General features: G+C 58.6%; 3 protein-coding genes across 4 annotated transcripts; 1 reads left to right on the top strand and 2 right to left on the bottom strand.

Moving 5' to 3' along the window:
• Positions 1-6: 6 nt before the first annotated feature.
• Positions 7-8,731, bottom strand: GLB1L (galactosidase beta 1 like). The gene is made up of 16 exons (XM_056111696.1): positions 8,645-8,731; positions 8,308-8,474; positions 7,960-8,110; positions 7,147-7,207; positions 3,725-3,819; positions 3,471-3,645; positions 3,313-3,371; positions 3,078-3,199; positions 2,945-2,985; positions 2,683-2,801; positions 2,323-2,397; positions 2,135-2,224; positions 1,377-1,490; positions 1,104-1,235; positions 648-872; positions 7-306 (listed from the first exon to the last, which is right to left on the bottom strand). The coding sequence occupies exons 1-16, from the start codon at positions 8,729-8,731 to the stop codon at positions 40-42; spliced, it is 1,980 nt and encodes a 659-aa protein (XP_055967671.1). The 3' UTR covers positions 7-39.
• A 3,219-nt stretch (positions 8,732-11,950) lies between these two features.
• STK16 (serine/threonine kinase 16) lies at positions 11,951-14,649 on the top strand. Its single transcript, XM_056111716.1, has 7 exons — positions 11,951-12,170; positions 12,849-13,068; positions 13,249-13,382; positions 13,494-13,614; positions 13,741-13,836; positions 14,229-14,350; positions 14,460-14,649. The coding sequence occupies exons 1-7, from the start codon at positions 12,085-12,087 to the stop codon at positions 14,596-14,598; spliced, it is 918 nt and encodes a 305-aa protein (XP_055967691.1). The 5' UTR covers positions 11,951-12,084; the 3' UTR covers positions 14,599-14,649.
• A 1,500-nt stretch (positions 14,650-16,149) lies between these two features.
• On the bottom strand, positions 16,150-20,498 carry TUBA4A (tubulin alpha 4a). 2 transcript variants are annotated; one of them, XM_056111700.1, is made up of 4 exons: positions 20,340-20,498; positions 18,263-18,485; positions 17,614-17,762; positions 16,150-17,351 (listed from the first exon to the last, which is right to left on the bottom strand). In XM_056111700.1, exons 1-4 carry the CDS (start codon positions 20,340-20,342, stop codon positions 16,380-16,382), a joined length of 1,347 nt encoding a protein of 448 aa, XP_055967675.1. In that variant the 5' UTR covers positions 20,343-20,498; the 3' UTR covers positions 16,150-16,379. The 2 variants fall into 2 exon arrangements, with proteins under 2 accessions (XP_055967675.1, XP_055967674.1); XM_056111699.1 differs by lacking the exon at positions 20,340-20,498 and adding an exon at positions 19,471-19,580.
• Positions 20,499-20,744: the final 246 nt, after the last annotated feature.

The following is a 20,744-nucleotide window of genomic DNA, read 5'->3' on the forward strand; positions in this document are numbered from 1 at the left end:
TCACTCCTCGCGCCCCAGCTCCTGGGCCCCCTTGCGCCTTCAGTGCCCGCTTAAATCCATGGGCTCGGGGACACTTTGCGTGTCGGTGAGGAGGGAGTAGATGAAGGTCTTATGCGAGGTGCTGTTGAGGATGGGCCTGTCTAGGAACTGGATCTGGGGCTTGGCGGGCACGTTCTCCAGCTCCAGCAGGATGATCCTGTTGCGCCTCCCCTTCATGAACAGGGGGCGGGGCACATACAGTGTCTCTTGGGGCCCCCGTTTTGTCCAGTAGCGGCCCAAGTTAAACCCATTGATCCAGACTTGGCCCTAGGAGGAAAGGGGTGAGAGGGGAGAAAATCAGCCCCACGCGGGGAGATGCCCTCTCAGTTCTGAGTTCCCACTCAGGAGTCATTTCTTTCTTTCTTTCTTTCTTTCTTTCTTTTTTTTTTTTTGCTTTTTGGGTCATACCCTGCAATGCACAGGGGTTACTCCTGACTCTGCACTCAGGAGTTACTCCTGGCGGTGCTCAGGGACCATATGGGATGCTGGGAATCGAACCTGGGTTGGCCGCATGCAAGGCAAACACCCTACCCGCTGTGCTATTGCTCCAGCCCCCCAGAGGAAGCATTTCTACCCCCTGCCTCCCCCAACTGAGCCCACCGTAATACCTTGGTCCATCCGGGTAAATAAAGGAAAGTATCCCCGCCCGAGCTGTAGATGGAAAATGTCGTGGAGAAGAAGACAGGGCCGGAGGGACTTGGAAGCCGACGTGGGTGCAGCCGTTTTTTCAGCTGGAGGGGCAGCCACCATTTGACCAGCTTGTCCACGTTCAGAGGGAACATGAGCCAGTTGGTCAGGGTGATCTGGCCCAGAACGGGCGGCTCCAACAGGCCCTGGAGGGAAGATGGGCGGACGCCCATTGCCCGCTAAGCTCCAAGCCTGGGAGGACTTGGAACATATCCTCACCACTAGCGTCCGAGTCCCCTAAGCCCCGACCCAACTTCTCTGGCCCTCTCCTAAGAGCAAGGCTCAGAATGTCCTCTTCATGCACCTGTCGGAAGAGTGTGGGCTGCCAGAGTGGGGAGGAGAGGAGGGGAGAGGAGAGGAGGGCGGAAGGAGCTTGCCTTGAAGTCGCTGCTGTTGGACCCGAAGCTGAGTCTGCCCATGTTCTCCACCAAGATGTCCAGCTTGGTTCCCACTTTGCCAATCAAAAAGAGCTTATTTTTCATGTTGCGTTCCAAAACTCCCTGGAACACCTGCGGAGAAGGGAACGGGCCCTGAGACTGGGCGGGGAGAATGGTGCCCCACCCTCCTGCCCCCCAGAAAGTGAGCAGGCAGCTGGGAAAGGCAGCACTGGCGGGAGAGCGCGCCAGAGAGCCGGTCATCTGGGCTCTCACCCCGTCTAGGAGCACGTAGGCGCGGTCATGGATTCCGTTGTTGGGCACCCAGAATTCTGTCAGCTCCTCGACAGCCGTGGTCAGGTAGGTCTGGTACAGCATAAAGCCGTGGTCCTGGGTGTAAAGGAATGAGACATAAGGTGACTAGGCCAGATTGGGGGGGGGGGGGGGGAGGACAGTGGTGACAGTGCAAAGGGCGGGAGCCCCGTTTGCATGCAGGAGCCCCGAGTTCTATCCCTGGCTCTGCAGGATCCCCTGAGCAGCAGGTCTAGCCTCAGGCCACTTCAAGGAGTGGTACCACATTAAACCAAAAAAGATGAGAGAGAAAAGAGGGATGCTGGGGGCCAGAGAGTATTGAGTGGGCCACTTGCTCTGCATGCTTCTGACCTGGGTTTAAACTCTAGCGCCCCAGATGGTCCCCCGAGCCACCAGGACTGCTGCCTTGTGTGCAGGGCCAGAGTGAACCCTGAGCATCGTTGGGTATAGAAAACTGGGTGTGTGTGTGGGGGGGGGGTACTGGGTTGGAAGCTCAGAGTTGCAAGCAGTTGCAGCTGGGCCTGACCCCCTGAGCACATAGTTGGGAGCAGCCCCTGAAAACTGCCAACTGTCCCCCTAACTACCTTCTCTGCCTCCCCACCCCCACAGAGAGGGATGCTGTGGGAAACTGCAGGACTGGAGTGAACTGCAGCACCTGAGATGGTGCGGGGATAGGTGGGGGGGGAGGTGCCTATAGCCTTTGGTGTGGGTTTGTGCCTTACCAGTTTGACAGCCTCAAAGGTCAAAGGCAAAATGGAACGGATGGGCCCTTCGGGGCACAGGAAGTACAGGAAAGTCAGCAACTCCCCAATCTGTTAGAATTAAGGAGGAGAGGTTTCAGAACATGCAGGGCATGGTGGGCTGCTTGAAACAAAAGGTGGGACTGGAGAGAAATTGGAGAGGAGCTTACCATGTGCATGCTAAGAGGTCCAAGCCTCATCTTGATGCTGGGAGGAGGTAGAGGTCCCAAGGGAACTTCCTGGAACTGAGCCAAATTGTGTCTCAGGAGCCACAGAAAACCGACATGACAAACCCTTACTCCCAGAGCCTAGAGCGGGTCCTTGGGGTTCAAGGGTGGATGTGGGGGATCCTGACTATGTTAGGATTTTGCACACCAGTGTGGATGGCCCCATTTGGACCCCCAAGTCCTTCCTTGGGGTGCTCAAAAGGCTCCGTAGCCCAGACAACCACCCCCTGGGTTCTGGTCCCTTGACCAGACATCTGGGCACTGCCTCGGCACTAGCCAAAGCTGAAGGCAGGGGTGGAGCACCTTGCTGATGACTTTTCGAATCGCAAAGAGCTTAGGGGTGGGGTCCCCGGCTTCAGAGATGGGCGCGTCATAGTCATAGCTGGTGGTGATGGGAAGGAAGCGGCTCTTCTCGTCGGCACCTGAGGTCAGACAGGGGAAGGGTCGCTGCTATCCCGGGGGAGGACAGGCACCGAGCAGAGGGGGGTCACTCCAGCTTCCCCATCCTGCCCGCCGACTCTCAGTCCTGCCCTGGGCTTCCGGGGCAGGGGCCAGCCAGACTTACCATTCCAGTATCCGAAGTTGGTGCCTCCGTGAAACATATACCTGCAGGAACGGGGCGGAGGGAGATGCTGAGCCAGGGAGGCTGAGCTTTCGTTCTCAACACCCCACGACACCCTCCTGACGGTCCCCGTTACATGTTCACACTGGCTCCCAGCCTGAGCATCTTCTCAAGACCTCTGGTGACGGCAGGAATGGACCGAGTGGAGTGGTTCTGACCCCAGTAATCCAGCCAGCCTGTATAGTACTCGGAGTTCACCTGGCATGGAAGTGAAAGGGGCCGTGTGTGAGCACGGAGGGATTGGGGGGGGGGATGAAACCGCTCCCCGCTGAGCCCCCTCCTGGACACACCCCACCCCTCTGCCTTCTCACCAGCGGCCCGTGGGGCTGATACTTCCGCAGCAGGGAGAAGATTCTGGTTATGTTGTCAGCTGCTGGCAGGAGGCAAAAGTGACAGATGAAGAGCATAGAAGAGTTAGCGCCCCCCCCCCCTTGGCCCAGACTCCACTCCTAACCCCGGCTCGGGAGACCTGGGCCGAAGTCCACAGTGGTGTAGAGCCCTTGCAGGGAACCGCATTTGAGACCCTCGGGCCCGTCTGTGGTGAAGAGCACGATCTCATTGCCGAGGATGGCCCGGAAGAGCCCGGCCAGGTGCTTCATGTATTTGGTGTCGCACACCCCGAAGCTGCCGTACTCGTTCTCCACCTGCCAAGAGAGAGGAGACCGCGGGGTAGAACGTCGAGAAGCCCCGCCGGCGTCGGCACAGCAGCGCGAGTTCGCGTACCTGGATGCTGATGATGTTGCCCCCGTTGTGGTAGAGCCACGGATAGATCTTGGGCAGCAGGATCTTGAACCAGGAGTCCACAGCCTCCAGGAAGACTGCGGGGGGAAGGAGCAGCTCAGGGGGGGGAGGGGTGCTGCCCCCAGTAGCCCCCACCCCTCATATCAGCGCTCCCAAGGCAAGGCGGAGTCAGGGGCCCCTGGAACTTGGCTGGGAACCAGAGTCTCAACCCCAAGCCCTCTGGACAGTGGCTTGGGCACAGCAAGTGGCATTTTACTTGAGGGTATGTAAAGCCACGCCCCTTGTCTGTGAACGGTCAACGCCTCCTAGAGAGCAGTGATTAGGCCACCAACCCGGGGCTGGGGAGGCCCCCTACTGAGACCCATCCAGGTGGCACTATCAGATCATTAGGCCTGCTTCAAATCAGTGGCTTTTCACCTTCCTCCACCTGCGAACTGGCCCTAATCCTTGGGCGGGCCGTGGACAGCCACCACCAAGTCTCCACCCTGATTTCTTCTTTTTTGTTTTGGGCATCACAGTCTGTGATGCTCAGGGGTTCCTCCTGGCTCTGCACTAAGGAGTCACTCCTGGTCTATCTTAGGAAAATTAATTATAATGACGTCTATATGCCTATTCAGGGTTTACTCCTGGCTCTGTGCTCACTCTTAGCAGACTCAGGGGACCACATGGGGTGCCGAGGATTGAACCCAGGTCAGCCGTGCAAGGCAAGTGCTCTCTCTGACCCCCCACTCTGATTTTTGTGATTCATCCTCAGAGTTTTCCTGAGCTGGTCCTTCCTCCCGCATCCTCCTTTACCTCCCTCAGGTTCCACGTGTCTACTTTTTCACTTCCTCAGGAAGACCCCTGATGCCTGAATATTTAGGCAAAGCTCTCCTGCGGCACCTCCCCCCTCACCTCACAGACTTCGCTGGTCATTAAACATTGATCCCTGTGGCTGTTTCCCTGGGTCTGTCCCACGAGTGGCCTGGCCCCCTCTTGAGGAGGGCAAAGTCTAGCAGATAGGAAACTCACTCCAGCCTCACTGTGCAAGCACTGAAAGGCACAGCCTCACAGCAGGCTGGGGCCGAGGCTGGGAGAAAAGCCACAAGGTGGGGCTGGAGCGATAGTCCAGTGGGGAGGGTGCTTGCCTTGCATACGGCTGACCTGGGTTCCATTCCTGGCATCCCATGTGGTCCCCCAAGCACCACCAGGAGCAGTTCTTGAATGCAGTGACAGGAGCAACCTCTGAACACTGCCAGGTGTGGCCCCCAAACAAAAACAAAACAAAAGACCCCAAGACAGTGTATGGTGCCAGGAGAAGAGTGGGTGGCTGGGGGTGGACCAGTGAAGGTGCGAGGACCCGGACATCCAATTTTCAGAATTCAGGGGGCATATTCTGAAGATGAGTGTTCATTGGAGGAGGTTGAAACGAAAGTGCCATGATCTGAGAAGTATCATTCTCTTACATGTTAATAGGACCACGCTGGCCACTTTATTGAGAGTGGACCTCGTGAGAGTGAGGCGAGAGAACAGAGGCCAGCTAGGAAGCTGGTGAAAAAAAAAAACCCTGTGAAGGGAAGTGGCGTGGACCAGAGTGATGGCAGTGGAAGTAAGGAAAAATAGTTGAATTCAACATATTGGGAGGGAGAAGCAAATGGGGTTTTCAGCTGGACTGAATGTGAGTTGAATGTGACTCTTTAGACCATGTTCATGGACATCATGACACCTCTATTTTGTCTAAAAATTTAAAAATGGAGGTATCATTAACTGAAATGAGGAGATGCGAGAAGAGCTGGTCTGGGAAAAGGACCAGGAACTCAGGCTTATTAGTCTTCCTTATTTAGACCTCCAAACTGCAGAAGTCACATAGGGTACGTGCGTACGTGCTTTGCTTTAGGAAGTTAACGGTTCTGCCTAGAAATACGTATTTCAGTCACTGGCTATCAGAATGTATTGATAGATTGTTTTCTGAGGTGCTTGGGGTGACTACTGGCTGATTCTGTGCTCAGGGGGTGCTCCTAGCACTGCTTGGAAAAGTCATGCCGTGCCAGGGATCGTCCCTGGGTTTCCCACGTGCAAGGCCTACACTTGGCCTGCATGTGCAGAGCTGACTCATGGCCCTGTTAGAATCGAGTGCCCTGTGAGCAGATGAGGTGATGGAGCCCTGAAACACCCCAACACTGAGCAGAAAGGGACCTGAAGGAGAGCCAGTAAGAGACTGAAAAGGCAGGGAGGGGCCTTAAGCAAGGTGGGGACCAGAAGAGTGTCCAGAGGAGCGTAAGATTAGAGCAACGGGAGGACAACGTGCTCCACCGTGTGGAACGCTACTGGATCAGCTAGCAAGGAATGGCTGGCTGGTTTTCTTTGGAAACAGACTGTACATTTTGTCCTACACCAACACTCTTGCATTCTAATGTTTGGACTCTTCCCACACTGTTCCTCCCTGCCCCCTCTTCCAACCCAAATCTATCAAGTTCTAGTGATTTTTTTTCCTCCATCCTATATTGTGATTCTGTCCCCTTTTCGTTTCCACCATGACCATCGTCTGCGGTCACTCTCGTCTCTCCTCTCAACACTATCACAGTCTTCCAAAGAGCTTCTCTCCCTCCATGCTTACTTCCCTTGGTCCATTTTCCACAGTCAGGCTACAGGGATTCTATTTGTTTGGGGGCCACACCAGTGGTGCTCAGGGCTTACTCCGGGCTCTGAGCTCAGGGATCACTCCTGGCAGAACCATATAGGATATTGGAGTCAAACTTGTGTCCGCTGTGTATAAGGCAAGCACCCAACCCTGCCCTCTCTTGAGACACATTCTGATTCTGAAAACAAATCCGACTGGGTCACACCTGTGCTTAAACCCTGAAGGATTTTCTCAGACCTTAGAATAAGACTTAGGAAATCCCCTACCATGGCAGAAGCAGTCCTACACCAAAATGGCCCATTTCCAGCCTACTCTCTCCCTGACTATTATGTGAGAGATAGAGGAGCAAAGGCAGTGCCATGACAGGCTCCCTCAAACTAAACAACAAATATTATAAAAATCCAAAATGGGGGCTGGAGCGATAGCACAGCAGGTAGGGCGTTTGCCTTGCACGCGACCGAACCGGGTTGGATTCCCAGCATCCCATGTGGTCCCTCGAGCACCACCAGGAGTAATTCCTGAGTGCACGAGCCAGGAGTAACCCCTGTGCATTTTTGGGTGTGACCCAAAAAAGCAAAAATAAATAAAAAAAGTAAAAAAAATAAAAATCCAAAACAAGAGCCAAAAACTAGAGTCAATGGCCCAATGGGTGTTGTCTGGGAACCAAACAAATCTGAGTGAATGATTCCTAATTTCAGGGGGCCTCCTTGAACACCCAAATGACCCATGTCATTGGGATCATTGTTAGCTTCTTGACTGTGTTCAACCTTTTGCCTCAACTCACCTGGATCTGAGGTTCGCAGACGAATATCTGGTTCTCGAAGCAACCAGGCTGGAAGACCCCCCTGAGACATATAAAGACAGAAAAGTGTGTGGGGTTTGTTGTCTGGGAGTCGACTACAAGGGTGAGAAGAAAGAAGGCAGAGCAGGGCACCAGAGTGGCCTAGAGCCCGGGTGAATAAGAACAGACTAGAACTGGGGTGTGCGCATGTGTGTGTGTATGTGTATCTGCGTGTGTCTGTGTGCGTGTGTCTGTGTGTGTCTGTGTGCATGTGTGTATGTCTGTGTGCGTGTATCTGTGTGTGTATGTGTGTGTGTCTATGTGTGTCTGTGTGCGTGTCTGTGTGTGCATGTGTGTGTCTGTGAGAAGAAAGAAGGCAGAGCAGGGCACCAGAGTGGCCTAGAGCCCGGGTGAATAAGAACAGACTAGAACTGGGGTGTGTGCATGTGTGTGTGTGTGTGTGTGTGTGTATCTGCGTGTGTCTGTGTGCGTGTGTCTGTGTGTGTCTGTCTGTGTGCGTGTATCTGTGTGTGTCTATGTGTGTCTGTGTGCGTGTTTGTGTGTGCATGTGTGTGTCTGTGTGCGTGTGTGTCTGTGTGCGTGTGTGTCTGTGTGCGTGTCTGTGTGTGTATCTGTGTATATCTGAGTGTGTGTCTGTGTGCATGTGTCTGTGTGCATGTGTCTGTGTGCATGTGTCTGTGTGTGTGTCTATGTGCGTGTATCTGAGTGTGTCTGTGTGTGTCTGTGTCTGTGTCTGTGTGTGTGTGTGTCTGTGTGTGTGTGTGCGCGCGCTTCCACCCTGCTCCACTAACTCACCATCTCCCACTCAGCACAGATGTAAGGTCCTGGTCTCAGGATGACTAACAAGTTTGCTAAAGATGCCTCGTTCAGAAATGCAATGAGATCCCGGCTGCCTTCAAAGTTATAGACCCCGGGCTTTGGCTCATGGTAGTTCCAGGGCACATAACTGAGAAAGGAAACAGTTAACAGGATGCAGGGCCCAGGCTTGGGGAGGTCTAAAGGGTTTGGGGAACTCTGGGAAGCTGTTGGAAGGAGGTGCCGGGCCTCCTTTCCCACCTTGGCCGGGACACCAGTTTCTGCAGCCCTGCCCTCCTGGCACCTCAGGCGGATGAGGTCCTGAGCTCTCCCCGCCCCACTTCTTACAACTGGACGGCGTTGAGGCCGCTCATTCGCATCTTGATAAGCCGGTCGGCCCAGAGCACCCGTGGGACCCGAAAGTAGTGCATGCTGCCGGACACGTAGCGGAAGGGGGTCCCGTCCAGGAGGAACCTGTCATACTCCCAATCCACGACGAACGACCGCGTGTCCGCCTGCAGGGGGACAGATCGGTGGGAGCTGGGCATGAGGAGTGGGTTCCAGGAGAAGGGGCCAGCTGGCCGGGGCGCGGGGGTGGGGTGTTCTTTCACTGTCTCCCCTCCCCCCTCCGCGGAGGGGATCCCCGCCCGCCCCACTGCCGGGCTGGGTCTCTCTGTGCCGGTACCTGGGGTAGTGTTAGCAGCAGCAGCAGCAGTGGTAGCGGCAGCGGCAGCAGCGGGAAGGCCAGACAGAGAGGCGGCTGCGGGTCCATGGCGCGTCCAGGGCTCCCCAAGTTCGCCACGGGCGGGCGGTTCGACGGTCACGTGGAGGCCTCCCGGGAGGGAAGCTCAGGGAGCAAAGGGGCGGAGACCACCGCTGCTGTGCGCCTGTAGCCACCCGCCGCTCTCTGTGAGCTTGTAGAAACGTCTGCAGCTCCCACGGGTGAACTGCAAGAGCTGATGGTCAGTGAAGGAAGTCAGAAAAACAAGGTCACGCACCGGATGTTCGCAATGGGCTGGTGTAGAGAATATCAAGTCAAGGGGGAATGGTAGGCAGCAAAAGTGAGCAAAATACTGGCTCTAGACTGGGGGGTGGGCAAGGAGAGGAAGAAATGGTAGCAAGAAGGAAAGTTCTGGAAGCAACAATGGGGCAGGGGGCTGGGGCCTTAGAGGTAAGGTATCTGCAAACCTACAACCAGCAAACTTAAAAGCCTGTTAGGGAGTCTGGGTGGAGGGGCGGGAGAGAACCTGGAGCCAGCCGTGGAGATAGAGACACATTGGTGGTGGGCCTGGAGGTGGGAACATTGTATGCTCAAAAACTCATTGTCAACTACCACGTAAATCACGATGTCTAAATCAAACAAGAAATTTAAAGCCTCAGCAGCTCACTACTCCAAATGCAGCTCCTGAACAGTCATCCGAGTGTGAGCTCCATAGCGTGCTAAAAACACAGCATCTTTGGGTTGGAGAGACAGCACAGCGGGGAGGGCATTTGCCTTGCAAGCCGCCGGCCCAGGTTCGATTCCCAGCATCCCATATAGTCCCCTGAGCACCACCAGGAGTAACTCCTGAGTGCAGAGCCAGGAGTAACCCCTGTGCAGCAACACCGGGTGTGACCCAAAAAGCAAAAAACAAACAAAAACAGCATCTTGGGTCCTATCTTGGAACCAGATAGGATAGATACATTGGGGCGCACACTGGGAGGTACTGGAGCCCATGGATGGAGCCATGGATGTGGGACCGAACCCCAGGTTCCTGTGTGCAAACCCTGTGCTCAGCCCTTGGCACTATGTCCCAGGATCCCAGAATCTGTTCTTTAAAGATACTCAGGCTGGGGCTGGGACCAATGTAAATCAGGTCGGCCTGACACACGGCCGAACTAGGGTTCCATCCCTGGTACCACGTTTGATTCCCTGAGCCCCACCAGGAGCAATCCCTGAGCGTAGCGCCTGGAGTAGGCCCTGAGCACTGGCTGTGGCCCAATCAGACAATAAAGATACACAGATCATCCTGAGCACATTTGAGGGGGGAACAATGTTCCCCAAAACTGAGGGAAGAGAGTACTGGTTCCCTCTTGAACCTGTCCTTGGCTTCTGGCATGGCACAAGGCACAGAGCAGATTATATCTATATCTGTGGGGAGGAGAGGATGGCATTGGTCCCCATTCCAGGTTTTTTCTGGCTCTGTGCTCAAGAGGGACTCCTAGCCACGCTTGGGGGGTGGGGCTTGTGTAGTGGTGACCAATCAGGGTCTGAAGCATGCAAAGTGAGGATCTGAACCCCTTGTTCTAGCTCTCCAGCTCAGTTAAATCAAGATGAATAAATATAAGAGCCATGGGGCTAAAGAAAATCCAAAAGCAAAGGAAACCTGGGGCTGGAATGATAGCATAGCGGGTAGGGCGTTTGCCTTGCATACAGTCAACCCGGGTTCAATTTCCAGCTTCCCATATGGTCTCCTGAGCACTGCCAGGAGTAATTCCTGAGTGCATGAGCCAGGAGTAACCTCTGTGCATTGCCGAGTGTGACCCAAAAAAAGGGGGGAAAAAAGCAAGGGAAACCTATGTTCTGGAGTGTTAAATGAGGGGTACCAGGTGACAATAATTTTTTTGGGGGGGGCAGTCACACCTGGCAGTGCTCAGAGCCTACCCCTCTGTGCTCAGGGATAGGTCCTCACAGGACTTGGGGAACCATATGTGGTTCCAGGGAGCGAATCTGGGTCTGCTGATCACATGGCAAGCACCCTACCACTGCGCTATCTCTCCAGTCCAGGACTGGTCTTTGTCCTGGAAGACCCTCTTTCAGCTAAAGGGCCATGATGCCCATTTTGGCTGCTTGATCTTCCTTGGAAGTGTGTCCCTCTCCAAAGGACCCCCTTGCCGGGGCAAGAGACAGTGAAACCACTCCTCGGTAGCCAGACATGGGACTCGAGAATTTTCTATCACTCTTGCCTTCCCAGTCCCAAGCCTGGGGCCCTGAGGATGGAGGAATAATTCTTGAGTACCAGGACAGACTGGGGGCTGGGTTCAGCATTAGCAGCCCGTTGAGCACTTTCCATTTTACAGGCGAGAAGATCAAGGGGGTAGGACAGGGAATAAGAGGTCGACGGGATTACAACCCGTTGAATAAAAATGGGGGTTGCACCTGCTGGTCTGGCATCATGGTGCACGCATTTGGGGACCCATGAGGGCAAGTGAGATTCCTCGAGCTTCAATAACTTGTTCGAGGTCACTCGGTCACGGGGCACGGGGCTTGTAAAAAAAAAATCTGGTTCAGGAACCTGCGCCCTTAAGACTAGGGTAGTGGGATACAGGCTAGAGGCCCCCAGAGGGCAGTCATCAGAGCTCCCGGGAGTCCAGGCACTTGCCGTCTCCACCGCTCTCTGCGGGAGCTGATCGCCGGCGGTAGGGGGCCTCCTACCTCCGGCATCGGGAGGAGGTGGCAGTTCTGGGGGGCCTCGGCCGAGTCCGGCTTTGCTCCCCTTTGGCGTCGGTGCCTGCGTTTTGCCCCTTGCTGAAGGCCAGACGGGGAACTCGCACCCGGGGCCGGGACCCGTAGCCTCCCCGCCAGGCCTAGTCAAGCCCCCGGCCTCTGGGCACCGCGCTCCCACATCCTGGGGATGCCCGGAGGTTGCTAGGATACAGCTGGGCCGTTGCTCCGGCGCGGACTGATGACGTAGCACCGCTTCCGGTCCCGCTGCGTCTCTTTCGCCCGAGCCAGGTTAGTGGGTAGTCCGGGTCCGGCCCCCTCCTGGCCTGTGCGCGGCGATGCCGAGGAGGTGGGGGGCGCCCAGAAGATGTCCCCTCGCCTCGCAGCGCCCCCTTCCCGTCATCAGGACCAACGCGGCCCAGTGGGTGCGGGAGCCCGGGCGGCCCGCAGGTGGACCCAGGGTCTGGCGCTGGAAGGCTCCTGGGCGCTGCCATACGGGAGCTGGCATCGCCAGGCCGGAGCGTGGAGCTGTCCCCATTGCTCCGCTGGGTCCCCTCTGGCTTGTGTCCGACCCGTGCCGTTCTCTCCCTTCCAGAATGTTCTCCCGGACCCTCGGCTCGTCGCCTGTCAGAGCAGCCCCCCCTGCACGAGCCCGTTGGCAGCCCTACTAGACCGCCCTGGAGGAGGATGCCTGGGCCGCTATGGGCCACGCGCTGTGTGTCTGCTCTCGGGGAACTTTCGTCGTGGACAACAAGCGCTACCTCTTCATCCAGAAACTGGGGGAGGGGTGAGTGTGTGGCCACCACCCACCCAGCTGGGCCTCAGCATTCTGGGCAGGTTGAGGGACAGCAGTCTTCCAAGGATCGGGGCTCCCCCAAGGTTTTCTTCCAGAGTGAAGTAGGAAAGAGGGTGGTTTCTGGAGATAGATTTCTTCTTCAGGCCGCCTTGGTGTTTTGTTTTGTTTCATTTTGGGGTGTTTTTTTTGGGGGGTTCACACCCAGAGGTGCTCAGGGCTGGCTCCTGGCTTTTTGCTCAGGGATCACTCCAAGTGGGCTCGGGGGACCATATGGGATGCTGAGGATCTAACCCAACCTGGGTCAGTCACGTGCCAGGCAAGCGCCCTACCCGCTGTACTGTTGCCCTCCAAGTGCGTATTGGATGACCTTGTGAGACTCTTGATTTCCTCCTGTGCACCATGGAGTGCTGACGGGACCCTAAGATGGTGCCCATATGGCAACGCACGCAGGGCTCAGCTGTAGGTCAGTGTGGACATTTACCAAGCAGCTGTCGCTTACGAAACATGGTATCGAGGCCACGTCTTGCTTGGGGAGGTGTTTTGCTAAATAGGAATGAAGGACACTGTTCCCGCTCTCCCCCTCCTCCCTCGTTCTCCCCCAAAACACTCCCCTTCCCCTGGCAGTGTGACCTATGATCATTGCCCTTCACTCACTCCTTTGGCCCACAGCGGGTTCAGCTATGTGGACCTAGTGGAGGGCTTGCACGATGGACACTTCTACGCCCTGAAGCGAATCCTGTGTCACGAGCAGCAGGACCAGGAGGAAGCCGAGCGGGAAGCGGACATGCACCGCCTCTTCTATCACCCCAACATCCTTCACCTCGTGGCTTACTGTGTGAAGGAGCGGGGCCCCAAGCTGGAGGCCTGGCTACTGCTCCCCTTCTTCAAGGTCAGAAAGTCCCCTGGCAGTGAAGAGAGAGGGCTGGCCTCCGGGGCCTCCGAACGAACGGGGGTTGGCCCCGGCAGATTGGGGCCGCAGGAGGAGGAGGAGGAGGAGAAGGTGGAGGTGTGATGGCTGTGGGGAATGCTGCCCACCCATTGCCCACTGTGGGCGGGACTTGCTTTGCAGAGAGGGACGCTGTGGAACGAGATCGAAAGGCTGAAGGACAAAGGCAGCTTCTTGACTGAAGACCAAATCCTCCAGCTGCTGCTGGGCATCTGCAGAGGCCTCGAGGCCATTCATGCCAAGGGTTACGCCCACAGGTCAGTGGGGGAGCCCCGTGCCCATGGAAGCATGAGGGCTTTGCTCCCGCCTCTCATCGCCTCCCCTGTCCGGGTGCAGGCGACTCAGGGGTCCTGTCCACTTCCCTGCAGAGATCTGAAGCCCACCAATATCTTGCTCGGGGAGGAGGGGCAGCCGGTTTTAATGGATTTGGGCTCCATGAATCAAGCTCGCATCCACGTGGAGGGCTCCCGCCAGGCTCTGGCCCTGCAGGTAGGACCATCTCCCTCCCACCCCACCCCACCCCTTCCTCGTCCCACTCCACTGCTCCTTCCAGTGCCTGCCCCAGCTCTGTGACTGTGACCCTCCACTACTGTGCGCTGGACATCTGTGTTCCAGGACTGGGCAGCCCAGCGGTGCACCATCTCCTACCGGGCCCCCGAACTCTTCACCGTGCAGAGCCACTGCGTCATCGATGAGCGGACCGATGTCTGGGTGAGAAGAGGGCCCCCTCCCCCACCCCTACCTCATACTCCTGCGGGACAGAGGCTGTCTCTGCTTGGGGCCCCCGGAACTGCAGATGTCCCCATCCCCCTGCACTTCCTTCCTGGGAACAGGTGCTGTTGCTTATGTACTCAGTTGCTCAGGGAGTGGTTTCCTGCCACCCTCATGCCTCTGAATGGGGTGGGTGGCGCTCAGCGTCAGACCTGAGGGCAGAGGCTGATCGAGAGTTTCGGGGGGGCCCCCCAGGTGGCAGATTGTCTCTCCAGACCCTGGTGATTCCCTCCAGCTCCTGTGATTCTCCCTGTATTGCTCCACTCCAGAATGAAAAAGACAGCCATCCCTTCCTCGAGTCCCCTGCCCAGGAGTAACCAAGGTTTGCTTAGTCCTTAGGCTGTGTGCTCTACGCCATGATGTACGGCGAAGGGCCCTATGACATGGTGTTCCAGAAGGGGGACAGTGTGGCCCTGGCTGTACAGAATAAGCTCATCATCCCACAGAGCCCCAGGTGAGCCGTGAACCCCCATCTGTAACATACACACGCCTCCCTGTATCCCAGGGTGGGGTCCTAGCCCAGAGCTGGGTGTGCTCCGGTCCCCTGGCCCTTCCTTCCGTAGGTACTCGGCAGCGATGCAGCAGCTGCTGGACTCAATGATGACCGTGGACTCCGAGCAGCGCCCTCATGTTCCCGTCCTCCTCACGCAGCTGGAGGCCCTGCAGCCCCCAGCGCCGGGCCAGCACACGACCCACATCTGAGCAAAACAGTGGCCGTGGTCCTAGCAAGTCAGTGGCGTGGTCTGAGCCAGCCAGTAGCCGTGGGGAGAGGGCGGCTGCAGAGCCCAGGACAAAGGCTCTGGGCCCGTGTGTGGCGTGGCGTGGCGTGGCTGGCTCCCCCACTTCCGCTCACTTGCCATTGAGGGCGGGAAGGGGGAGGCATCACACGCTTCTCTCCTTTTGCCCTCTCACTCCCAAGAGCAAAAGGGGCAGGGCCCCTGAGCTGGGGGGCACGGGCTCTGAGCTCACATCATGGTCTGGTTCCCAATTCGGGAGCCCGAGATTGTATACAGACAGAGGAATAAAGTGAAAGCACTTTGGTGTCTTGGAATTCTCCATCTCATTGTTCCCAGAGTGTGGGGCCTGCAGGCTGGTTCCCGTTCCCAAGGCCAGGGCCCCGGGAGGACAGTGGCCCAGGAACAGTGCGACAGCCATTCCAGAGAGGAGGCAGGCGGGGAGCCTTCCCTCAGCGGGCTGGCGGGTGACAGCCGTGTTCCTAGCTGCCCTCGGTCAGAATGGGAAGCCACTCTGGATTGAGCGGGCATCTGCTTACGCCAAGAACCGGCACCAGGGCCCCCTCAAAAGCCTCCCCAACTCCTTTCCCTCCTCCCTTGGCCTTGGGGTGGGGAGCTGAGTCAGAGCAGCCCAGCCGGTTTACCAGCCTTGCCCTGGGTGGAGACAGCCAGGAAGCTTCCCAACTGCTCACACTCTCGCTCCCCTAGCTCAGCCTGGGGGCAAGGGGAGCGCTGGTGGCAGCCATTTGGGCCCTCAGTCTCGCAGATGGCTCAAGCTCACACACAGTTAATGATTAATGACTGGCCAGATCCAGCCCGCCACTTCCTGCCTGCACTGCTGAGTAAACAGGGGCCCTACCTTGGCGGGGCTGGACTCCTGTTCCCGAGGGAAGGGCACGGCGTCCCTGCATCGCCAGGGAGGGGTGGCCAGGCTGCAGTTGGCATTTCGTGCTCCCGAGATGGCGTCTCCCTCCCCTCCCCTCCCCAATGGTGCCCACTCCCCGCCACGTGCCGGCTGACGTCAGTGTGGGTCCTTGGGTGCCTATTAGCAAAGTTGGCGTTTTCCCCAGGGCTCTGGCAGGAGGCGCCCCACCAGCTAGCACAGAGGCCGAGGCTAGAAAGAAAGCACAAACAGAGGGGAGACGACCTGACTTTTAATGGCACAGCCGGAGGCCCCAGCAAAGCAGCAAGACAAGACAGGAAGCTCAGCAAAGCTGCTGGGGTGCAGGGCGGGGGGGCCCCCCCAAGCTGATGACAAGCCTCCAGGCTTTGGGAGGCCAGGCCAGGCCAGCCCAAGCTCTCATCAGGCCCAGAAGGGTCTGGGCCCAGCCTGGCTTCCAGAGCCCAAGACAGCAGAAGCAGCAGGAAGGAAGGAGGGAGCAGTCTCAACTCTCAAAACTCCAAAAAGCGGGACTCCATCGCCTACTCGGAAAGGAAGTGAAGGTGGGCTGGGAAGAGACATCCTGGGCTGGGGCCGGGTCTTCCTTTCCTCCCTCTCTCCGAGCCCCGAGCCCCGGAGATCAGGTTTCCCTGATCGGGGCAGTTCTCAGCTTCAGCTGCAGGAGGTAAGGGGCGAGGAGCAATGAGCAGGGCAGCAGCAGCCACAGCAGCATGAGGAGGAAGGCAGCAGAGGCACAAGCAGCGTAAGCAGACAGAGCGGACAAGAAACCGTGCATGGAGACTGTTTATTTCGAAAGGCTTTTTGCAATAAACATAGTGGGAGGGGAGGGGGGACTCCACGCAGCTCTTCTACTCTTCTCCCTCGTCCTCATCCTCGTACGAGTCGATGCCCACTTCCTCGTAATCCTTCTCCAGGGCGGCCATATCCTCCCGGGCCTCGGAGAACTCGCCCTCCTCCATGCCCTCGCCCACGTACCAGTGCACGAACGCCCGCTTGGCATACATCAGGTCGAACTTGTGGTCCAGGCGGGCCCAGGCCTCGGCGATGGCGGTGGTGTTGCTCAGCATGCACACGGCCCGCTGCACCTTGGCCAGGTCTCCCCCGGGCACCACCGTCGGGGGCTGGTAGTTGATGCCCACTTTGAAGCCCGTGGGGCACCAGTCCACGAACTGAATACTGCGCTTGGTCTTGATGGCGGCGATGGCGGCGTTGACATCCTTGGGCACCACGTCGCCCCGGTACAGCAGGCAGCAGGCCATGTACTTGCCATGGCGGGGGTCGCACTTCACCATCTGGTTGGCCGGCTCGAAGCAGGCATTGGTGATCTCGGCCACCGACAGCTGCTCGTGGTACGCCTTCTCGGCCGAGATGACCGGCGCGTAGGTGGCCAGGGGGAAGTGGATGCGGGGGTAGGGCACCAGGTTGGTCTGGAACTCGGTCAGGTCCACGTTGAGGGCCCCGTCGAAGCGCAGCGAGGCGGTGATGGAGGACACGATCTGGCTGATGAGGCGGTTGAGGTTGGTGTAGGTGGGCCGCTCGATGTCCAGGTTGCGCCGGCAGATGTCGTAGATGGCCTCGTTGTCCACCATGAAGGCGCAGTCCGAGTGCTCCAGGGTGGTGTGTGTGGTCAGGATGGAGTTGTAGGGCTCCACCACGGCTGTGGACACCTGGGGGGCCGGGTAGATGGAGAACTCCAGCTTGGACTTCTTGCCATAGTCGACGGAGAGTCGCTCCATGAGCAGCGAGGTGAAGCCGGAGCCGGTGCCCCCTCCGAAGCTGTGGAAGACCAGGAAGCCCTGGAGGCCTGTGCACTGGTCAGCCTGAAAAACAAGCAAGCAAGAGCCATGGAGACAGGGGAGCAGCCTGGGGACTCCCTCCTGGCTTCAGGAAAGCTGAAAATATCTCAGGAGTCAGGAATAAGACTGATGAGCACGGCAGAGGCGCGGCTCACTCTGGGAACAGCTACAATTAGCCACAGCTGCTTGAAATAGATCTGGACCCAGAGAACTGTCCCTCACCATGAGCATCATCTCAGAACCTTCCCTCCTTGTCCTCTCTTTCCCCCTCAGCCCTAATCCTCACCAGCTTGCGGATCCGGTCCAGGACAGGGTCGATGATCTCCTTGCCGATGGTGTAGTGACCCCGGGCATAGTTGTTTGCTGCATCCTCCTTGCCAGTGATGAGCTGTTCGGGGTGGAAGAGCTGGCGGTACGGGCCATTTCGTATCTCATCTGTAAAGGCACAGACCACCAGGATGAATACAAACCACAAAGGCCATACTAGGCAGGGCCTTCCCTCCGCCCACCCAGGGGCGCTGCGGCCGGACGTTTGGAAACCATCAACCTCCTGCCAGCCTGAGATAGCTGTTTGCAGAAAAAAAAAAACAAGCTGTGACCCCCTTCCTTCCGTGGCTTGCATGGGGCAAGCAGTTTTCAGGGCCAGGGAAAAGCCTGGTCTGGACACACTTTTTTGGGGGGTCACACCTGGCGGTGATGGAGGGGTCACTCCTGGCTCTGCACTCAGGAATTACCCCTGGCGGTGCTCATGGGACCATATGGGATGCCGGGAATCGAACCCGGGTCGGCCGCGTGCAAGGCAAACGCCCTACCCGCTGTGCTATTGCTATAGCCCCATTGGACACACTTTCAACAGATGGAGACATTGAAGGTCCCTGCCCACTCCCCTCAATGTCTGCCCCCTGCCCGCCACTCCTGGCCCCCATTCCTCTCACCGATCACAGTGGGTTCCAGATCCACAAACACAGCGCGGGGCACGTGTTTCCCGGCCCCTGTCTCGCAGAAGAAGGTGGTGAAAGAGTCGTCCCCTCCCCCGATGGTCTTGTCGCTGGGCATCTGCCCGTCGGGCTGGATCCCGTGCTCCAGGCAGTAGAGCTCCCAGCAGGCATTGCCCATCTGGACACCTGCCTGCCCCACGTGCACAGAGATGCATTCACGCTGAGGGACAAAGAGAGGTGACGGTCACAGGAGGGCCCACAGCCCGGAGTCCTCACCTCAAGGGCCTCTCTCTCTCTCATCCCCATCACCTGCCAGTCCAGATGACTCAGTTGGCAAAAGTGGCGGCTTTGGGGCTAGGCACAGATGAGAGAGGCTGGCAATCTGCCCAGACTCCCCTACAGAGCGTCTCCCCAACTTGGAGGCACCCAGTTCGGCCAGACACCCCTCTTTGCCTACTTCTCAGTGGGTGGATGAGGGCAGGCTGCCTGGACCTAGCACTGGGGGGGGGGGGGGGCGGGGGGGAGGGACCTAGAGGGCAAGTGTTTATTTTTCAGCCCAGAGGAGCTGGCTGCCAGTCACCCAGTCAAGGGCAAGCGACTTTGAGCAGCTCCTGAATCCTGGTCCAGGCACAAAACCCGCTGCTGCACATCGGAGAAAAAGTGAGATTTCCCAGAGCTGAGTATTTACAGCTGGAGACCCCCCACCCCCACCCACCCACCCACGCATGCACACTTGAATAACTCTCGCTTGGGGGAGGAACAACCAGAATTTCAGCTACCCCCCTCTCCCTTCCTTTCCTTCTCCACGGCTGGCTGCGGAGGGGGTGTCTGCCTTCCAGCCTGGCATTAGGTGACCCCGGGAGCCACTGGGGTGGCATTCTACACCATCTGATCGCATCTGGCTCTGGGGGATCGATCCCAGCTGGCTGCTCTCCCCACCTCCACCCCCTCACCCCAGGAGCCTTCAGCTCCACGTCAGCCCTCACGGAAATAGCAGTGAGCACAGACCTGCAGAGGCAGCGGGGCTGTGGCCAGCGGCGCCCCGGGCGTCCCCTTCCCCCCACGCCAAATCTTGAATTAGCCCCCGTCCCCTCCCCCAAGCGCCCCAGTAAGGCGGCACAGCGCAACCCTCCTTGGCAAAACCCTGAAATGGCGGGGTGACGGTTTCCAAATACCCAGAAAGGGAAGCGGAACCTGCGGGTTACCTCACTCCGACCAGGGGAGCGCGCTCCGACACCCCGGCCCTCCATTCGCCTCCCGGAGAGATTCCTTCGTGTCCCAGCATCCCCGGATAGAGCGAGGATTGGATTTCGGGGCCCCCATCCAGGGCTAAAAATATCACCCCTACGCACACCTCTGCCCTCCCCCCACTTGGCCTCTGCCCGCGCTCGCGCTCCGCGCCAGCTGTCTCTGCCCATCGGCGCACCCGGACTCGGGCTGGCGAGGGGGGCCGGCTGGCCCCACCAGGCCAAACCCCATTCCCGCCATCCCTCCGGGCTCCGAAGCGGGGTGCTGAGTCACGGGGTGGGGGGAGACGGCGGCGAGGAGAGAGATGCACATATTCTCGGGAGAAAAGGGGACGCGGGAACCCGTAACCTGACCCCCTTCCACCGTCTAGCGCCAAGCACGTGTTCGCTCCATTCCAGGGCACGGGGGGGACCGGGGAGGGGAGCGGGGAGGACCGGAGCGGAGGGCGGCCGAGCGGGTCTCCGGCCCGCCCGTGGCAAGAACCGAGCGCGGGGATCGCGTGACCCACCCCACCCCCGCGCCGGGACGCTTCGGGCACTCGCGCCGGAGTGCCTTTCCAGGAGGCGCCCCAGACTGGCCTCGCGCAGTCCTCCCCCGCAGCCCCCGCATCCCCCGCCACCCCCACCCCGGTCTCCGAAAGTCAAGCGCACGGCTCCTCCAGAGTGCCCGGGAGTGGGTGAGGGTGGAGGTGGAAGGTGCAGGCAGCGCAACCTCTCCTGGCACCTTCCCGCAGGAGCGCGGGATGGAGGGTGCCGGCGGAGAGAGGGTCCCCGAAGGAGAGGGGCAACTGAGGGGCCGGGAGCGGTGGCAGAGGACCCACACTCACCATGGTGAGTCCGGGTGGTGCGTCTCACGCAGAGTCCGGGTGACGGGTCTCAGTGAGAACTGCGCTAGCTGCAGTGCCGCACCGCTCTTATAGGCGGGGGGCGGGGCCGCGCTCTCGCGGGCCCCGTAGGGGCTGGGCGGCCCGGAGGCCCCGCCCCGGTGGTGGGTGGGCGGTCCCGGGGCGGGGCCTGCGCGTGGCCCCTCCCCCCGGCCCTTGGCGGCGCCCTCACCTGTGGCTTGCGGACTCGGAGCCGCGGCTTGGGGTAGAGCCCTTCGCTCCCAGCCTGGAGCCAGCACGCAGGGACGCGGGGCGCAGCCCAAGGGCGAGTCTCTCCTGCTCCCACGATCCCGAGGCGCGGGGATCTCAGGAGCTCTGAATGGCACCGGGTGCCGTAGAGGTCCTTCC

The sequence above is a fragment of the Sorex fumeus genome, unplaced genomic scaffold (genome assembly GCF_029834395.1).
Source record: "Sorex fumeus unplaced genomic scaffold, SorFum_2.1 ptg000014l, whole genome shotgun sequence".
NCBI classification, from domain to species: domain Eukaryota; kingdom Metazoa; phylum Chordata; class Mammalia; order Eulipotyphla; family Soricidae; genus Sorex; species Sorex fumeus.